Source organism: Sturnus vulgaris, chromosome 29 (assembly GCF_052056855.1).
Source record: "Sturnus vulgaris isolate bStuVul1 chromosome 29, bStuVul1.hap1, whole genome shotgun sequence".
NCBI lineage: Eukaryota > Metazoa > Chordata > Aves > Passeriformes > Sturnidae > Sturnus > Sturnus vulgaris.
In genome coordinates this window covers 3,646,518-3,659,364 of record NC_142271.1, presented here as the reverse complement: position 1 = coordinate 3,659,364, position 12,847 = coordinate 3,646,518, and the positions used below count along the sequence as shown (strand labels likewise).

The following is a 12,847-nucleotide window of genomic DNA, read 5'->3' as shown; positions in this document are numbered from 1 at the left end:
GAGCTCACTCTGCCCCTTGTCCCCAGCTGTTGGAGGCAGAAACCATGCAGCACATCTTCCTCAACAACTACCAACTGTGCTCAGAGATCAACGAGACGGTGCCTCAGCACTTCATCCACTGCGTGGCCACCCACGGCCGCCACGTGCAGTACCTCGACTTCCTGCACACCATCATCAAGGCCGAGGGCAAGTACGTCAAGAAGTGCCAGGACATGATCATGACTGAGGTGAGGATCTCTCCTGCGGGGCAGGAGTTGGAGGGAAGCAGGACAAGGCTCTTGGAACCTGCACTGTTGGCTTCTTCCTTGAGAAGAGCCTTCCAGATCCTCCCTGGGACCAGCCAGCCCCAGTGCTGGTGGCCATCTCCAGTGGCCATCAGCCATCTCAGGGGCTCAATGCGAGGTCCAAGAGCCAGTTTGGGAGTCCCACAATTTTTGATGGCACTGCAAATGTCTGGTTTTCCCTGTAAACACAAATCCCTGTCCCCAATCCCAACCACTGCTGCTCATCTCCCACTGCAGAGGGGTCACCGTTGGCCTTGGAGGTTTCTGACCCTCCTTTTTCAGCGTGGTGACCACTGAGCACTGACTCTTCCCTGCAGCTCACCAACGCCGGGGACGACGTGGTGGTTTTCTACAACGACAAAGCTTCTCTGGCCACCCTGCTGGAGATGATGACAGCAGCCAGGGATGGGGTGGAGGAGAACAGCCCCCTGATGTACCACATCTCCCTGGTGGACCTGCTGGCTGCCTGTGCTGAGGGCAAGAACGTCTACACCGAGATCAAGTGCACGTCCCTGCTGCCCCTGGAGGACGTGGTGCGTGTGGTGACACACGAGGACTGCATCACAGAGGTACGGGGTGACAGCCAGGGGGGCACTGGGGCTCGGCAGGATTGTCCCCTGATGGTGTCCTTGCCTCTTCCCCACCTCCCTGGCAGGTGAAGATGGCCTACGTGAACTTTGTCAACCACTGCTATGTGGACACAGAGGTGGAGATGAAGGAGATCTACACCAGCAACCACATCTGGACCCTCTTCGAGAACTTCACCCTGGACATGGCCCAGGTGCGTGGGGAGCGCTGGGTGGGAGGGACACAGCAGTGGTGGCTTGGATGGGGACAGGGTGGTGTCACCAAGGCTCCCTTGAAGCCTTCTGTGGGACCCCACATAGGTGCCACACTGGGGGCTGGGGAGCTGTCAGGGCTCTCTGGAGTGGCCACAGGAGCTGTGTCACTGGCCACGTCCCTCAGCTCAGTGTGGTCCCAGCAGCCTCTGAGAGCTGAGACATGAGCTTGCCTGGTGCCATCAGCGTCCTCCCTGCCCTCACAGATGTGCAAGAAGCGGGAGAAGCGCCTGCCAGACGCCACGCTGGAGAAGTACGTGCTGACGGTGGTGCTGGACACCATCAACGCGTTCTTCAGCTCGCCCTTCTCAGAGAACAGCACCTCGCTGCAGGTCACAGGGGCTGGGCAGGGTGGCAGGGGGAGGAGAGCGGCTCAGCCAGCCCCCCAAAACACGGTTTGGGCGGGTGTGCTGACACTCCTGTCTCCTGCAGACCCACCAGACCATCGTGGTGCAGCTTCTCCAGTCCACCATGAGGCTGCTGGAGTGCCCGTGGCTGCAGCAGCAGCACAAGAGCTCGGTGGAGTCCTGCATCCGCACGCTGGCCATGGTCGGTAAGGAGCCACTGCTGGGGACAGGGGACAGAGCCACCCTGGGCTGTCCCTGCCCAGCACAAGCAGGACACTCTGTCCCTCCTGTGGGGGTGGCAGGACACCACGGTGAGGGGCTGCCAGCTGGGGATGGGGACATCCAGCTCCGGGATGTGCTTCTTTGTGAGCTTCATCTCAGCACGCCCAAGATAACGTGGGGATAACCAGAGCCTGGGCTTGGCTGGGAGCTCGCTGCTGTGTCCCTGCCCGGACACAAAGCCAACAGTGACAGTGGTTTTCCCTGGGAAGGACTTTGCCCTTGGTGTGCAGCTGCCTGACTCAGGCTGTTAGCATTGAGTCACCGTGGAAAGGATTGCTGGTTGTTGGGCTCTGGGTGGGGATTTCCCTTTGGAATTCAAGGCAGGGTGCTTGCAGCCTCCCCACACTGGCTTCCCCAACCAAAAACTGGGACTGGAGCTTGTTTCCAGCCTGCGTGGGGCTGTGGCTGTTGGGATGTGTGGGAACACTCCAGCCCATACTGGCCTGCAGGACTTTACTCGTGCATTTACCCCAAACCTCTGCTGCAAATGAGGTGAACTCTGCTGAAGGGGTGCCCAGGCAGGGTGATGGCACCCAGCTGGGGGTGGCTGTCCCAACCCCACCCCCGTGTCCCTCAGCCAAGAGCCGCTCCATCGCGCTGCCCATGGACCTGGACGCCCACGTGAGCTCCCTGCTCAACAGCAGCTCCACCAGCACGGTGCAGAGGAACACCTCGAGCTACAAGGCAGCCACACGCTCCTTCCCCCGCGTGTCCACTACCCCCAACCAGTGGGACTACAAGAACATCATCGAGAAGCTGCAGGTGCGGGGCAGGGCGTGGCAGGGCTCAGGTGGCAGGAGGGCGCTGGCGTGGCAGGGTCCCTCTGCTGTGTGTCCCTGGCTCTGAAGGACGTCCCCTGTGTGTCCCCTGTGGTTTGCAGGACATCATCAACGCCCTGGAGGATCGGCTGAAGCCGCTGGTGGAGGCTGAGCTGTCCGTGCTGGTGGATGTCCTGCACCGGCCGGAGCTGCTCTTCATGGAGGGGACGGAGGCGTTCCAGCGATGCGAGAGCGGGGGGTTCCTGTCCAAGTGAGGCCGGTTTGGGGGCGCTGGGAAGGGCTTGGGACCCTCACCCTGGGTGGGCTGTGCATCCCTGCGTGCCTGCAGCCTGGAGGGGCGGTGGGGGTGGTTCCCTCAGGCTGTGTGACCATGGCTTTGCCGTGCCAGGCTGGTGCAGCACACCAAGGACCTGATGGAGACGGAGGAGAAGCTCTGCATCAAGGTGCTGAGGACGCTGCAGCAGATGCTGGTGAAGAGGAACAAGTATGGAGAGAGGGTGAGCACCGTGATCTGTGCCCCTGTGGGCCCCAGCCCCAGGTTGGCAGAGCCCACCCTGGGCACCCAGGGGTGCTCAGCCGGTTCTGCCCTTGGCATGGGGACACACTGGTGACGTTTGTTTGCCTTGGCAGGGCAACCTGCTGCGGAAAATGCTCATGAACAATTACCTGCAGAACAAGAGGTCCAGCTCCAAGGGGGAGATGGGGGATGCTGCTGGGGGAGGTGAGTGCCCCTCTCCTGCCCCTTCCCCTCAAATTCCCACCTCCCAAGCAGTGATGGGACCAGGTCTGTGGCTGGTTGCCATGTCCCCACCTCCACGGGAGCAGAGGATTGGGGAGGTGAAGGGATGGCTCTGAGAGGCCACGGCAGTGGTGGAGCTGTGCTGGCTCTGTGCTACCACAGCATCCCCCCCCTCGTGTGATACACAGGCCAGGACCAGGACTGGTCAGCCATCGCAGCTGTCCAGTGCCGGCTGGACCGTGAAGGGGCCACCAAGTTGGTGGCTGACCTCATCATGAACACCAAGAATGAGAAGATCTTCCAGGAGAGCATCCTGCTGGCCATCCGCCTGCTGGATGGAGGCAACACCGAGATCCAGGTGCTGAGGGAGTTTGGGCAGCCAGGGGTTGATCCAGGTGGGCAGTGTGAGGTCCCAGTGCTTAGCCCTGGGCAGTGGGTTTGGCCAAAATACCTCTTGTTCGTGCTGAAATCTGATTGTTTGAGTTTGCCAGCCCCATGGCTGGATGAAGGGCGGGAGGCTGCAGGAGGGGCAAGGTGGTTCCAGGTTGTTCCTGGAGTTCTGCTGATGCCCTCTGCCGGGAATTCCTAAAATGGCTCGGGGCTGCAGCTCTTGTGGGGGACCTCCAGGGTTATCCCAAACCCTTTGTCAAAGGGAAGCTGGAAAATGGTGTGTGCAAAAGCCAGGTTATCCTGGGCAATGTCTGGAGTGCTGAGGGAGGGACAGGCAGGGACATTTTGGACCCCGTGGTGGCGACCTGATCGAGCGTTTTTTCACCAGAAATCCTTTTACAACCTCATGACGAGCGACAAGAAGTCCGAGAAGTTCTTCAAGGTTCTGCACGACCGGATGAAGAAGGCGCAGCAGGAGACCAAGTCCACGGTGTCGGTGAACATGAGCGACATCGGGAACAAGCCCCGTGAGGACAAGGACGAGCCAGACCCTGGCACCAAAGGTAGTGGGGCTGAGCCCCTTTGTCCCCTCAGCAGGGCCAGCACTGGCTGGGTGACATGAGCTGAGCAGGGGACAATTCCCTGCAGGAGGACGAGGGGACACCTTCCTGCTGCCCGGCACCCCCACGCGGTACCCGATGGCCGTGGGGTTCCGGAAGGGCCACGAGCCCGGGGAGCAGGGCCAGAACAACGAGATGGGGGTGACAGTGCTGATCATGGAGCCCATCCTGCGCTTCCTGCAGCTGCTCTGCGAGAACCACAACCGTGACCTGCAGGTCCGTGCTGGGGCTCTGGGGGTCAGTGGAGGGGGTGGGCTGGGGGAAGGATGGGATTCCAGAATGCTGTGGAAACAGCAGCTCTGTGCCTCAGTTTCCCCACGTGCAGTGCACCCTCTCTTGTGGGTAACTTGGGGCTGTGGGAGGAGTTCATGGCTGTGGGACTGAGGTCTGTAGGTTACAGGGGCAGTCCCAGCCCAAATGTCCCTCGAACTGCAGCTAGAGGGGTGTGGGGAGAGAGGGATCAGGACCCCATTCCTGGGCTCTGATCCACAGAACTTCCTGAGGTGCCAGAACAACAAAACCAACTACAACCTGGTGTGTGAGACGCTGCAGTTCCTGGACATCATGTGTGGCAGCACCACGGGCGGGCTGGGGCTGCTCGGCCTCTACATCAACGAGTACAACGTGGCTCTCATCACCCAGACCCTGGAGACCCTGACCGAGTACTGCCAGGGGCCCTGCCACGAGAACCAGGTCTGGGGTCATTCCCCAAACCTCATCACAGACCAGGGGAGGTTTTTTTTTGGGGGGGATGTGGGGGGAACAGGGACAGGTTTTGGGTTCAGAGTGTGGGCACGGGGCTCCTGCACAGGTCACCAGCTGCTGCTTGGCTGCAAAATGTGGTGATGCAGATGTGGGGTAAATAATTCAGTGGTGTGAACGGGGCCCTTTGCAGGGAGAGGGGAGGTTCTGGGGCTGGAGGCAGGGCAGTGTTGGGGACCAGGGCTGTGCTGGAGGGTGGAGCTGGGAGGACTGGCAGGGTGTGTGGGATAACGCAGTGCTCGACTCCCCCAGAGCTGCATCGTGACCCACGAGTCCAACGGGATCGACATCATCACAGCCCTGATCCTAAATGACATCAGCCCCCTGTGCAAGTACAGGATGGACCTGGTCCTGCAGCTCAAGGTGCACAGAGACCTGGGCTGGGGTGGTGGGGACGTCCCTGTGTGTGTGTCCCTGTGTGTGTCCCCGTGTCTGTCACTCTGTGTGTCCCTGTGTCACTGTGTGTGTCACTGTGAGTCTGTTACTGTCTGTCCCTGTGTGTGTCCCCGTGTCTGTCCCTGTGCGTGTCACTGTGTGTGTCACTGTGTGTGTCACTCTGTGTCCCTGCGTGTGTCACTCTGTGTGTGTCCCTGTGTCTGTCACTCTGTGTGTGTCGTTCTGTGTGTCCCTGTGTGTGTCCCTGTGTCTGTCACTGTGTGTGTGTGTCACTCTGTGTGTCCCTGTGTGTGTCCCTGTGTGTGTGTCCCTGTGTGTGTGTCCCTGTGTGTGTCATTCTGTGTGTCCCTGCGTGTGTCACTCTGTGTGTGTCCCTGTGTCTGTCACTCTGTGTGTGTCACTGTGTGTCCCTGTGTGTGTCCCCGTGTGTGTCCCTCTGTGTCACTGCAGGGACTCACTGGCGGGCTCTCAGGGTGTGCTCTGGGCTGTTCTGGTCACTGCAGAGGGGCCCCTGCCTGTGTCAGACCCTCGGCTGTGGGAGCTCATGGGCTCGCAGTGGCAGGGCTGGAGCATCTCCAGCACACTCAGACACTCTGGCACGGGGGGGCACAGGATAATTCTGCCCACCCCAAAGCCTGGCAGGGCACAGCTCCCCTCACCGAGGCTTTCTCCTCACCAGGACAATGCCTCCAAGCTCCTGCTGGCCCTCATGGAGAGCAGGCACGACAGCGAGAACGCCGAGAGGATCCTCATCAGCCTCCGGCCCCAGGAACTGGTGAGGGACTGGGAATGTCCCAGTGAGCCCCCAGCCCACGGCTCAACATCCTCTGCCCTGACTCGTGCTGCAGTTTCTGCTTTGCACCCAAGAACCACCTCCCCTGCCCCACTGCTGCCCCTTGTGAAAAACGAGGTTCAGTTTCTTGGTAGATTTTTAAAAGTGTAATAAGAGGCAATAAAACAAAAGGTTATAACGGCTGGGTGCTTGGCATTTAGCTAAGAGCACTCTTTAACTCAGAAAACACTTTGTTAAATGCATCAAGTTGTTGCATATTCATAGACTTTTATGCATTATCCAAAATCACCCTCCCAAACTGTAAATCAACATTTTTTATTATTTTTAATTTTTTTTCCTTGTGGCTCCTTCTTGTTGGCCCCACTACTTGATAACAGAGATCAATAAATCCTGTCCTTGGAGTTCTGGTGTTCATCACCCCATCTTCATCCAGATAGGATAATCCAATAATGTGAAGAATTTTCTGATTATCTTTTCATCATTCTCTAAGTTAGTTACATGAACAAAAGCTTTTTACATCACCATGTTATAGTCCAAGAAAAAAAAAATACATATTTATTACACTATTATTTCTAAGTTTTGTTAATAGCAGAACTAAAAGAAACTATATTTATTCAGCAAAGTTTCCCAACATTATACATACAAATACATCTTATATTATCGGCTTTTTGCAAATATTAAAATAAATGCTGTAACATCCTCCTGCCCAAATCCTGGCTGGAGGAGGAATCAGCTCAGTGCCCTGTGCTGCCTTGCAGGTTGATGTGATTAAGAAAGCCTATCTGCAGGAGGAGGAGTGTGAGAATGCCGAGGTTTCCCCCCGGGAAGTTGGACACAACATTTATATCCTGGCACTGCAGGTAAGGAGCTGTAAAAGCATCCTGCCAGGCTGTGCTCACACATTGCACTTTTTTTTCCCCTCCTTATTTTTGCACATCTTCCTCCATAACTATGCACATTTCCTCCAGCCAGACTGGCCTCCCTGGGGAAGCCAAATGTGCCTTTGGCTGTGGGGGGCTTGCTGGCCATCCTGCACGCCCTGTCCCCCTCCCGTGGCTGCCTGTGCTCACTGTCACCATCCCTGTCCCCCTGCCAGCTCTCCCGACACAACAAGTCTCTGCAGCAGCTCCTGAAGCCGGTGAAGCGAATCCAGGAGGAGGAGGAGGAGGGAATCTCATCCATGGTATGGAGGCACAGCCCCCACAAGCTGCCCTGACCCAAGAGCCCACCTGGGCTTTGCTGTTCAGGATTTGATGGATTTTGGTGTTCCCCAGGGGATTAAAGAGGGAGAGACACCTAAATGCACTTTTAGCCAGAGGCAGGAGCCCAAAGCTGTGTGTGCCCCATTGTGGGGTGACACAGGCTGGTGGCCCTGGGGGGGTCCTGCCCTTGCCCAAGTCCCCCCTTCCCTTCCCTTCAGAAAGGAAGGGCTGAGTCCTTTGCTGCTGTTCCTTGCTTGGGTACCTCAGATCCCGACAAGATTCAGCAGGAATGTGATTTCCCCTGGGGTTTTGTGAGCAGTGGTTTGTAATTTGTGGATTAGCAGCACTTGGATGTAATTATTGCAGGGAATCGATTGTCTGTCACTGCGGGGAGCACTCGCACCCCTTATGGAAGCTTTAATTCATTTGCTCTTCCCTGAAAACCTCATCAGCTGTTGGAGATGTTGAGGCACGTTGTGGGAACAGTCGGATCCTCATCCTCTCCCTTTCCCTCTCCCCATCCAGCTCAGCCTCAACAACAAGCAGCTGTCGCAGATGCTGAAATCCACAGCCCCGGTGCAGGAGGAAGAGGAGGATCCGCTGGCTTATTATGAGAAACACACATCCCAAATCGAGGCAAGACCTCTTGGCTTTCCAACAGCCCATGGCCCATGAGTCCCACCTGGCTCCAGATGCCTCATGTCTGATTATTTTGCACCAGGAGCTGTCCCTGCCTCCCATCCCCATGCTGGAACTGAGGGATGAGCAGCCCCCAGACCATTCCCTTCTCTCCCAGCAGCAGTGGGATGCAGCTGATCCAGCAGCCTCATCCTTGGCATGGATCCCCCATTCCCACACTCCCACTTACCCCAGCCAGGGCTGCCTCTGCTCGGGGCAGTTTGGAAGCTTTTAAACGAGTGGCTGACAATATTTGGATGCTGTGGAGTGGGAGGGAGGAGGGGAAGGAGGAAAAAAACCCCAGCAGGGCAGGATCTGAGGGCTCTGCTTCCCACAGATCGTGCGGCTGGACCGGAGCATGGAGCAGATAATCTTCCCCGTGCCTGGGATCTGTGAATTCCTCACCAAGGAGACCAAATACCGGCTCTTCACCACCACGGAGCAGGACGAGCAGGGCAGCAAAGTCAGCGACTTCTTCGACCAGTCCTCCTTCCTGCACAACGAGATGGAGTGGCAGAAGAAGCTGCGCAGTAAGAGCAAGGCAGAGCCTCCCCTGGGCCAAACCTGGGGACATTCCAGCTGGAAAAGTCCTTTCCCTAAGCCAGGGTCTCGTAGCTGCACATGAGAAATAAAATCTATTTCTCTGCCCCCTGCAGATCTGCTCAGGGGCTTCCAGGGTGGAAATCCTGGCTGTAAATCCCAGGAACTGATGGGATTTACACTATGGTCACACTGTGGATACTGGGATGCAGCTGAGGAGCAGTGTAGGAGCTGTGAGGGAGGACAGAGCCGACCATTCCAGGATGTTAGAGTAGATTTCCAGAGGGATGGGAAACCGAGGAATGTGAGCAGAGCCACTTAGAAAGTGCACTCCTCTTCCAGCAGATGAGCAGGAATATTTTCTAAACAGTTCATGAAGGGTTTGAGGGAGGTGGGAGGCTGGGTCGGTCTTGGGCCAGCAGCTGCAGAACCCAGGGGGCTGAGAGGTGACACAGGGGCTCCAGGAGGACACAGAGGACACGGGGATGACACAGGGGGTTCAGGAGGACACGGGGACTCTGGGATGACACAGGGGGTCAGGAAGGACACAAGGATGACACAGAGGGTCTGGGATAGCACAGAGGGTAAGAAAGGACACAGGATCTGGAATGACACAGGAGCTCCAGGAGAGCACAGGGGGTCTGGGATAACATAGGAGGATCAGAAGGACACAGAGGGTCTGGGATGACACAGGAGCTCCAGGAGGGCACAGGGGCTCTGGGATGACACAGGGGGTTCAGGAGGACACAGGGGCTCTGGGATAGCAGAGGGGGTTCAGGAGGACACAGGGGCTCTGGGATGACACAGGAGGTTCAGGAGGACACAGGGGCTCTGGGATGACACAGGAGCTCCAGGAGAGCACAGGGGGTCTGGGATAACATAGGAGGATCAGAAGGACACAGAGGGTCTGGGATGACACAGGAGGATCAGGAGGACACAGGGATGACACAAAGGGTCTGGAATAACACAGGGGGTTCAGGAGGACACAGAGGGTCTGGGATAGCAGAGGGGGTCAGGAAGGACACAAGGGCTCTGGGATAACACAGGAGCTCCAGGAGGGCACAGGGGCTCCAGGAGGACCCGGTTGGCATGAGGCTGGCTGAGGTTTGTGTGTTGCCTCCTCTCCCCCCAGGCATGCCGCTGATGTACTGGTTCTCCCGCAGAATGACGCTCTGGGGAAGCATTTCCTTCAACCTGGCCGTCTTCATCAACATCATCATTGCTTTCTTCTACCCCTATGTGGAAGCCACTTCCATGGGTAAGTGCCCCCGCACCTGCTGCTCCTCAGGGATCTCCACGTGGAAGAAAACTGGCGCTGCCCTCATCCTTGGGTTCTTTGGGTTCCTACAACCCCAGGTTCTTCCTGCTGGATAAAGGATTAGTCAGGATTTCAGTTTCCAGCACCTCCACCCTTTCCTTCCCAGGGAAACCTCTCTTCTCCTGGGCTGCTCTTCCCCTGTTCGTACAATATGGGAATCAGTGATGGGATGGATACACTCCTGTTGTCAGGCAAAGCCTCCATCACCTGCAGTGGTTCTGAGCTCTGGGATAAAAGATGTTAGAAAATGTATCAGTGAAAACCACCGGAACCAACACAAATATTCACAGTGCAGCACCATCATTTCTGATAATTAGCTCATTAGCGTGGCTGGACAGCCTGGCAGCAGCAGTGCTGCCTTTAACACCCACGTGTTCCCCTTCCCAGGAGTTCTGGACTCCCCACTGATCTCCCTGCTCTTCTGGATCCTCATCTGCTTCTCCATCATGGCCCTGTTCACCAAGCGCTACGGGGTGAGGCCGCTGCTGGTGGCGCTGATCCTGCGCTCCATCTACTACCTGGGCATCGGGCTCACCCTCAACATCCTGGGAGCTCTCAATGTGAGTTTTCCACGTGCTGGGGGATCAGGAAGCTGTTCCACATTCCCAGAGCACAGCAAACCCCGCTCCCTCCCGTTTCTGGCCGTCCCCAGCTGACCAACAAGATCGTGTTCGTGGTGAGCTTCGTGGGCAACCGAGGCACCTTCATCCGTGGCTACAAGGCCATGATCATGGATGTGGAATTCCTGTACCACGTCGGCTACATCGTGACCAGCGTCCTGGGGCTCTTCGTGCACGAGCTCTTCTACAGCATCCTGGTAGGAGAAATTCAGGTGGTTGGGGGGAACAGGCAGCCTGGCTGCTGCTTTAGGAGCTGGAAGGTTCCTGTGACACCTTCCAGGGGCTGATTGATAGCAGACAGAACAATTCCCTGTGCTCTAATCTTTGCACGGGCTCATCTTTCTGCCTCCTGACAGTATCTGTCGCTGTCTCTCTCCTGGTCCTGGGCTGTATCTCTTCTTCTAATCTGCTGTGTGCTTTATCTGGGTCAGCTGGGAGGCAACGTGAGCTGGTGAGGGCAGAGCCAGGGTACATGTGGCCTATTCTTGGCTCTCCTGCTGTGCATAAGTCACTCCATTCTTCTCTGCTTCCCTTCAGTGAGCTGGGAAACTTAAAGGCTTTGTGAGAAAAGTTAGTCAAGGTCTGCTGAGCGATCCAAGATCTCAGGATAAAAGGGGATATAGATAGGCCAGGCATTATCAAGAGAAGCACCCTGCAGCATTTCTTTGCTCCTGGGTCCTTTCAGCTGTTTGACTTGATCTACCGTGAGGAGACCTTGTTTAATGTCATCAAAAGCGTGACGCGGAACGGGCGCTCCATCCTGCTGACAGCCCTGCTGGCCCTCATCCTCGTCTACCTCTTCTCCATCGTGGGCTTCCTCTTCCTGAAGGATGACTTCATCCTCGAGGTGGACAGGCTGCCGGACAGCAAAGCCAAAGGTTGGGCAGTGCTCGGGGTCGTGGGGCACCGGGGGACCCTCCACACACGTCTCAGGGTGGGCTTTTCCACTGGGAGCACTGGTTTTGGGGTCACCGACAGGACAGCACACAGCAGGGTTTGGGGTTAGTGGTGGCAGAGAAGGGGGCACAGAGCTACAAATGAAGGGTCAGCACTGCAGGGTCTCAGCTCTGAGAAAAACCTTCAGGGCCTAGAAAAAAGTAGGAGAATACGAGGCAACTTATTCCCAAGAAGGTTGGCATTTCCTGGGAGCCCATGGCGGTGGTTTGCTGGGGAGAGGTGCTGCTCTCACAGGGCTGGGCTCTCTTCCTTGCAGATGATCCCTTGGGGATGCAAAGGAACGTGGAGACCTTCATGGAGTCGTGCAGCAGTGACAAAATCAGCTGCACTGCTGCACCCACTGCCTTGGAAGGTAAGAGAGCCCCGTGGAAATGCCAGCTCTGTGTGGCAGCATGGATTTGAGGAAAATCCCAGTTTTCCAAGGTAGAAACTAAATCAGCTTCCTGGGATATATTGGGCAAAAGGCCTGTGAATTTTGCACTGACCCTGGCATAACAAATTTTGGGGTGGATTAATTTAATCAGAAAGGAGGTGGGAGCAGCGTTTGGCTGCTGGAGGAGCTGCTGGGATGTTGCTGGCTGGGACATCACGACAGGCAGCTGCTCCTGTGTCACTGCCAGTGCAGCTGGAGCCATCCCAGCCAGGGTCTGGTGCTCTGCCCGTGCTCTGAGTCCTTGCTCTGCTCTCGTCCCCAGAGGCTGACCCAGAGCAGTGGGAACGTGCCTGTGACACGCTGCTCATGTGCATTGTCACCGTCCTCAACCATGGCCTGCGCAACGGCGGCGGCGTGGGGGACATCCTGAGGAAACCCTCCAAGGATGTGAGTGGGGACAGCACCTGGCTCCTCTTCCTTCTGCTAAACCCTGCTGCAATCACTGCTGGCCCCCCTTTCTGGGAGCTGTGACACATCCAGCTCCATCCCTCGGTTCTCCTCCTCCCCTGGTGCCTCAGCCAAGAATGCACTTTCTAAGTGGCTCTGCTCACATTCCTTGGTTTCCCTCTGGAAACCTCCTCTGACACCCTGGAATCAGCCGTGTCACAGGGCTGGGGTGGCTGGAGCAGAGCTGTGCCAGACACCCAATTCTCCTTTTCATCCATTACAGGAGTCCCTGTTCCCTGCTCGAGTCGTCTATGACCTGCTCTTCTTCTTCATTGTCATTATCATCGTCCTCAACCTCATCTTCGGGGTCATCATTGACACCTTTGCTGATCTGAGGAGCGAGAAACAGAAGAAGGAAGAGATCCTGAAAACCACCTGTTTTATTTGTGGTGAGCACTGGGAATACAGGAATTGCCCTAAA

General features: G+C 56.8%; 1 protein-coding gene across 1 annotated transcript in view; it reads left to right on the top strand.

The window, feature by feature from the left end:
• Positions 1 to 12,847, top strand: part of ITPR3 (inositol 1,4,5-trisphosphate receptor type 3) — a 37,696-nt gene that overhangs the window by 22,105 nt on the left and 2,744 nt on the right. The window contains exons 30-55 of the mRNA XM_014872722.2: positions 27 to 227; positions 602 to 853; positions 940 to 1,065; positions 1,330 to 1,455; positions 1,556 to 1,676; positions 2,330 to 2,514; positions 2,633 to 2,781; positions 2,920 to 3,028; positions 3,162 to 3,252; positions 3,459 to 3,628; positions 4,049 to 4,223; positions 4,309 to 4,496; positions 4,773 to 4,973; positions 5,295 to 5,405; positions 6,118 to 6,213; positions 6,990 to 7,091; positions 7,328 to 7,414; positions 7,959 to 8,069; positions 8,449 to 8,641; positions 9,784 to 9,909; positions 10,357 to 10,529; positions 10,622 to 10,786; positions 11,275 to 11,467; positions 11,803 to 11,898; positions 12,242 to 12,366; positions 12,650 to 12,815. Of these exons, the coding sequence (XP_014728208.2) occupies positions 27 to 227; positions 602 to 853; positions 940 to 1,065; positions 1,330 to 1,455; positions 1,556 to 1,676; positions 2,330 to 2,514; positions 2,633 to 2,781; positions 2,920 to 3,028; positions 3,162 to 3,252; positions 3,459 to 3,628; positions 4,049 to 4,223; positions 4,309 to 4,496; positions 4,773 to 4,973; positions 5,295 to 5,405; positions 6,118 to 6,213; positions 6,990 to 7,091; positions 7,328 to 7,414; positions 7,959 to 8,069; positions 8,449 to 8,641; positions 9,784 to 9,909; positions 10,357 to 10,529; positions 10,622 to 10,786; positions 11,275 to 11,467; positions 11,803 to 11,898; positions 12,242 to 12,366; positions 12,650 to 12,815 (3,838 nt within the window). The remainder of the gene's footprint in view (positions 1 to 26; positions 228 to 601; positions 854 to 939; positions 1,066 to 1,329; positions 1,456 to 1,555; positions 1,677 to 2,329; positions 2,515 to 2,632; positions 2,782 to 2,919; positions 3,029 to 3,161; positions 3,253 to 3,458; positions 3,629 to 4,048; positions 4,224 to 4,308; positions 4,497 to 4,772; positions 4,974 to 5,294; positions 5,406 to 6,117; positions 6,214 to 6,989; positions 7,092 to 7,327; positions 7,415 to 7,958; positions 8,070 to 8,448; positions 8,642 to 9,783; positions 9,910 to 10,356; positions 10,530 to 10,621; positions 10,787 to 11,274; positions 11,468 to 11,802; positions 11,899 to 12,241; positions 12,367 to 12,649; positions 12,816 to 12,847) is intronic.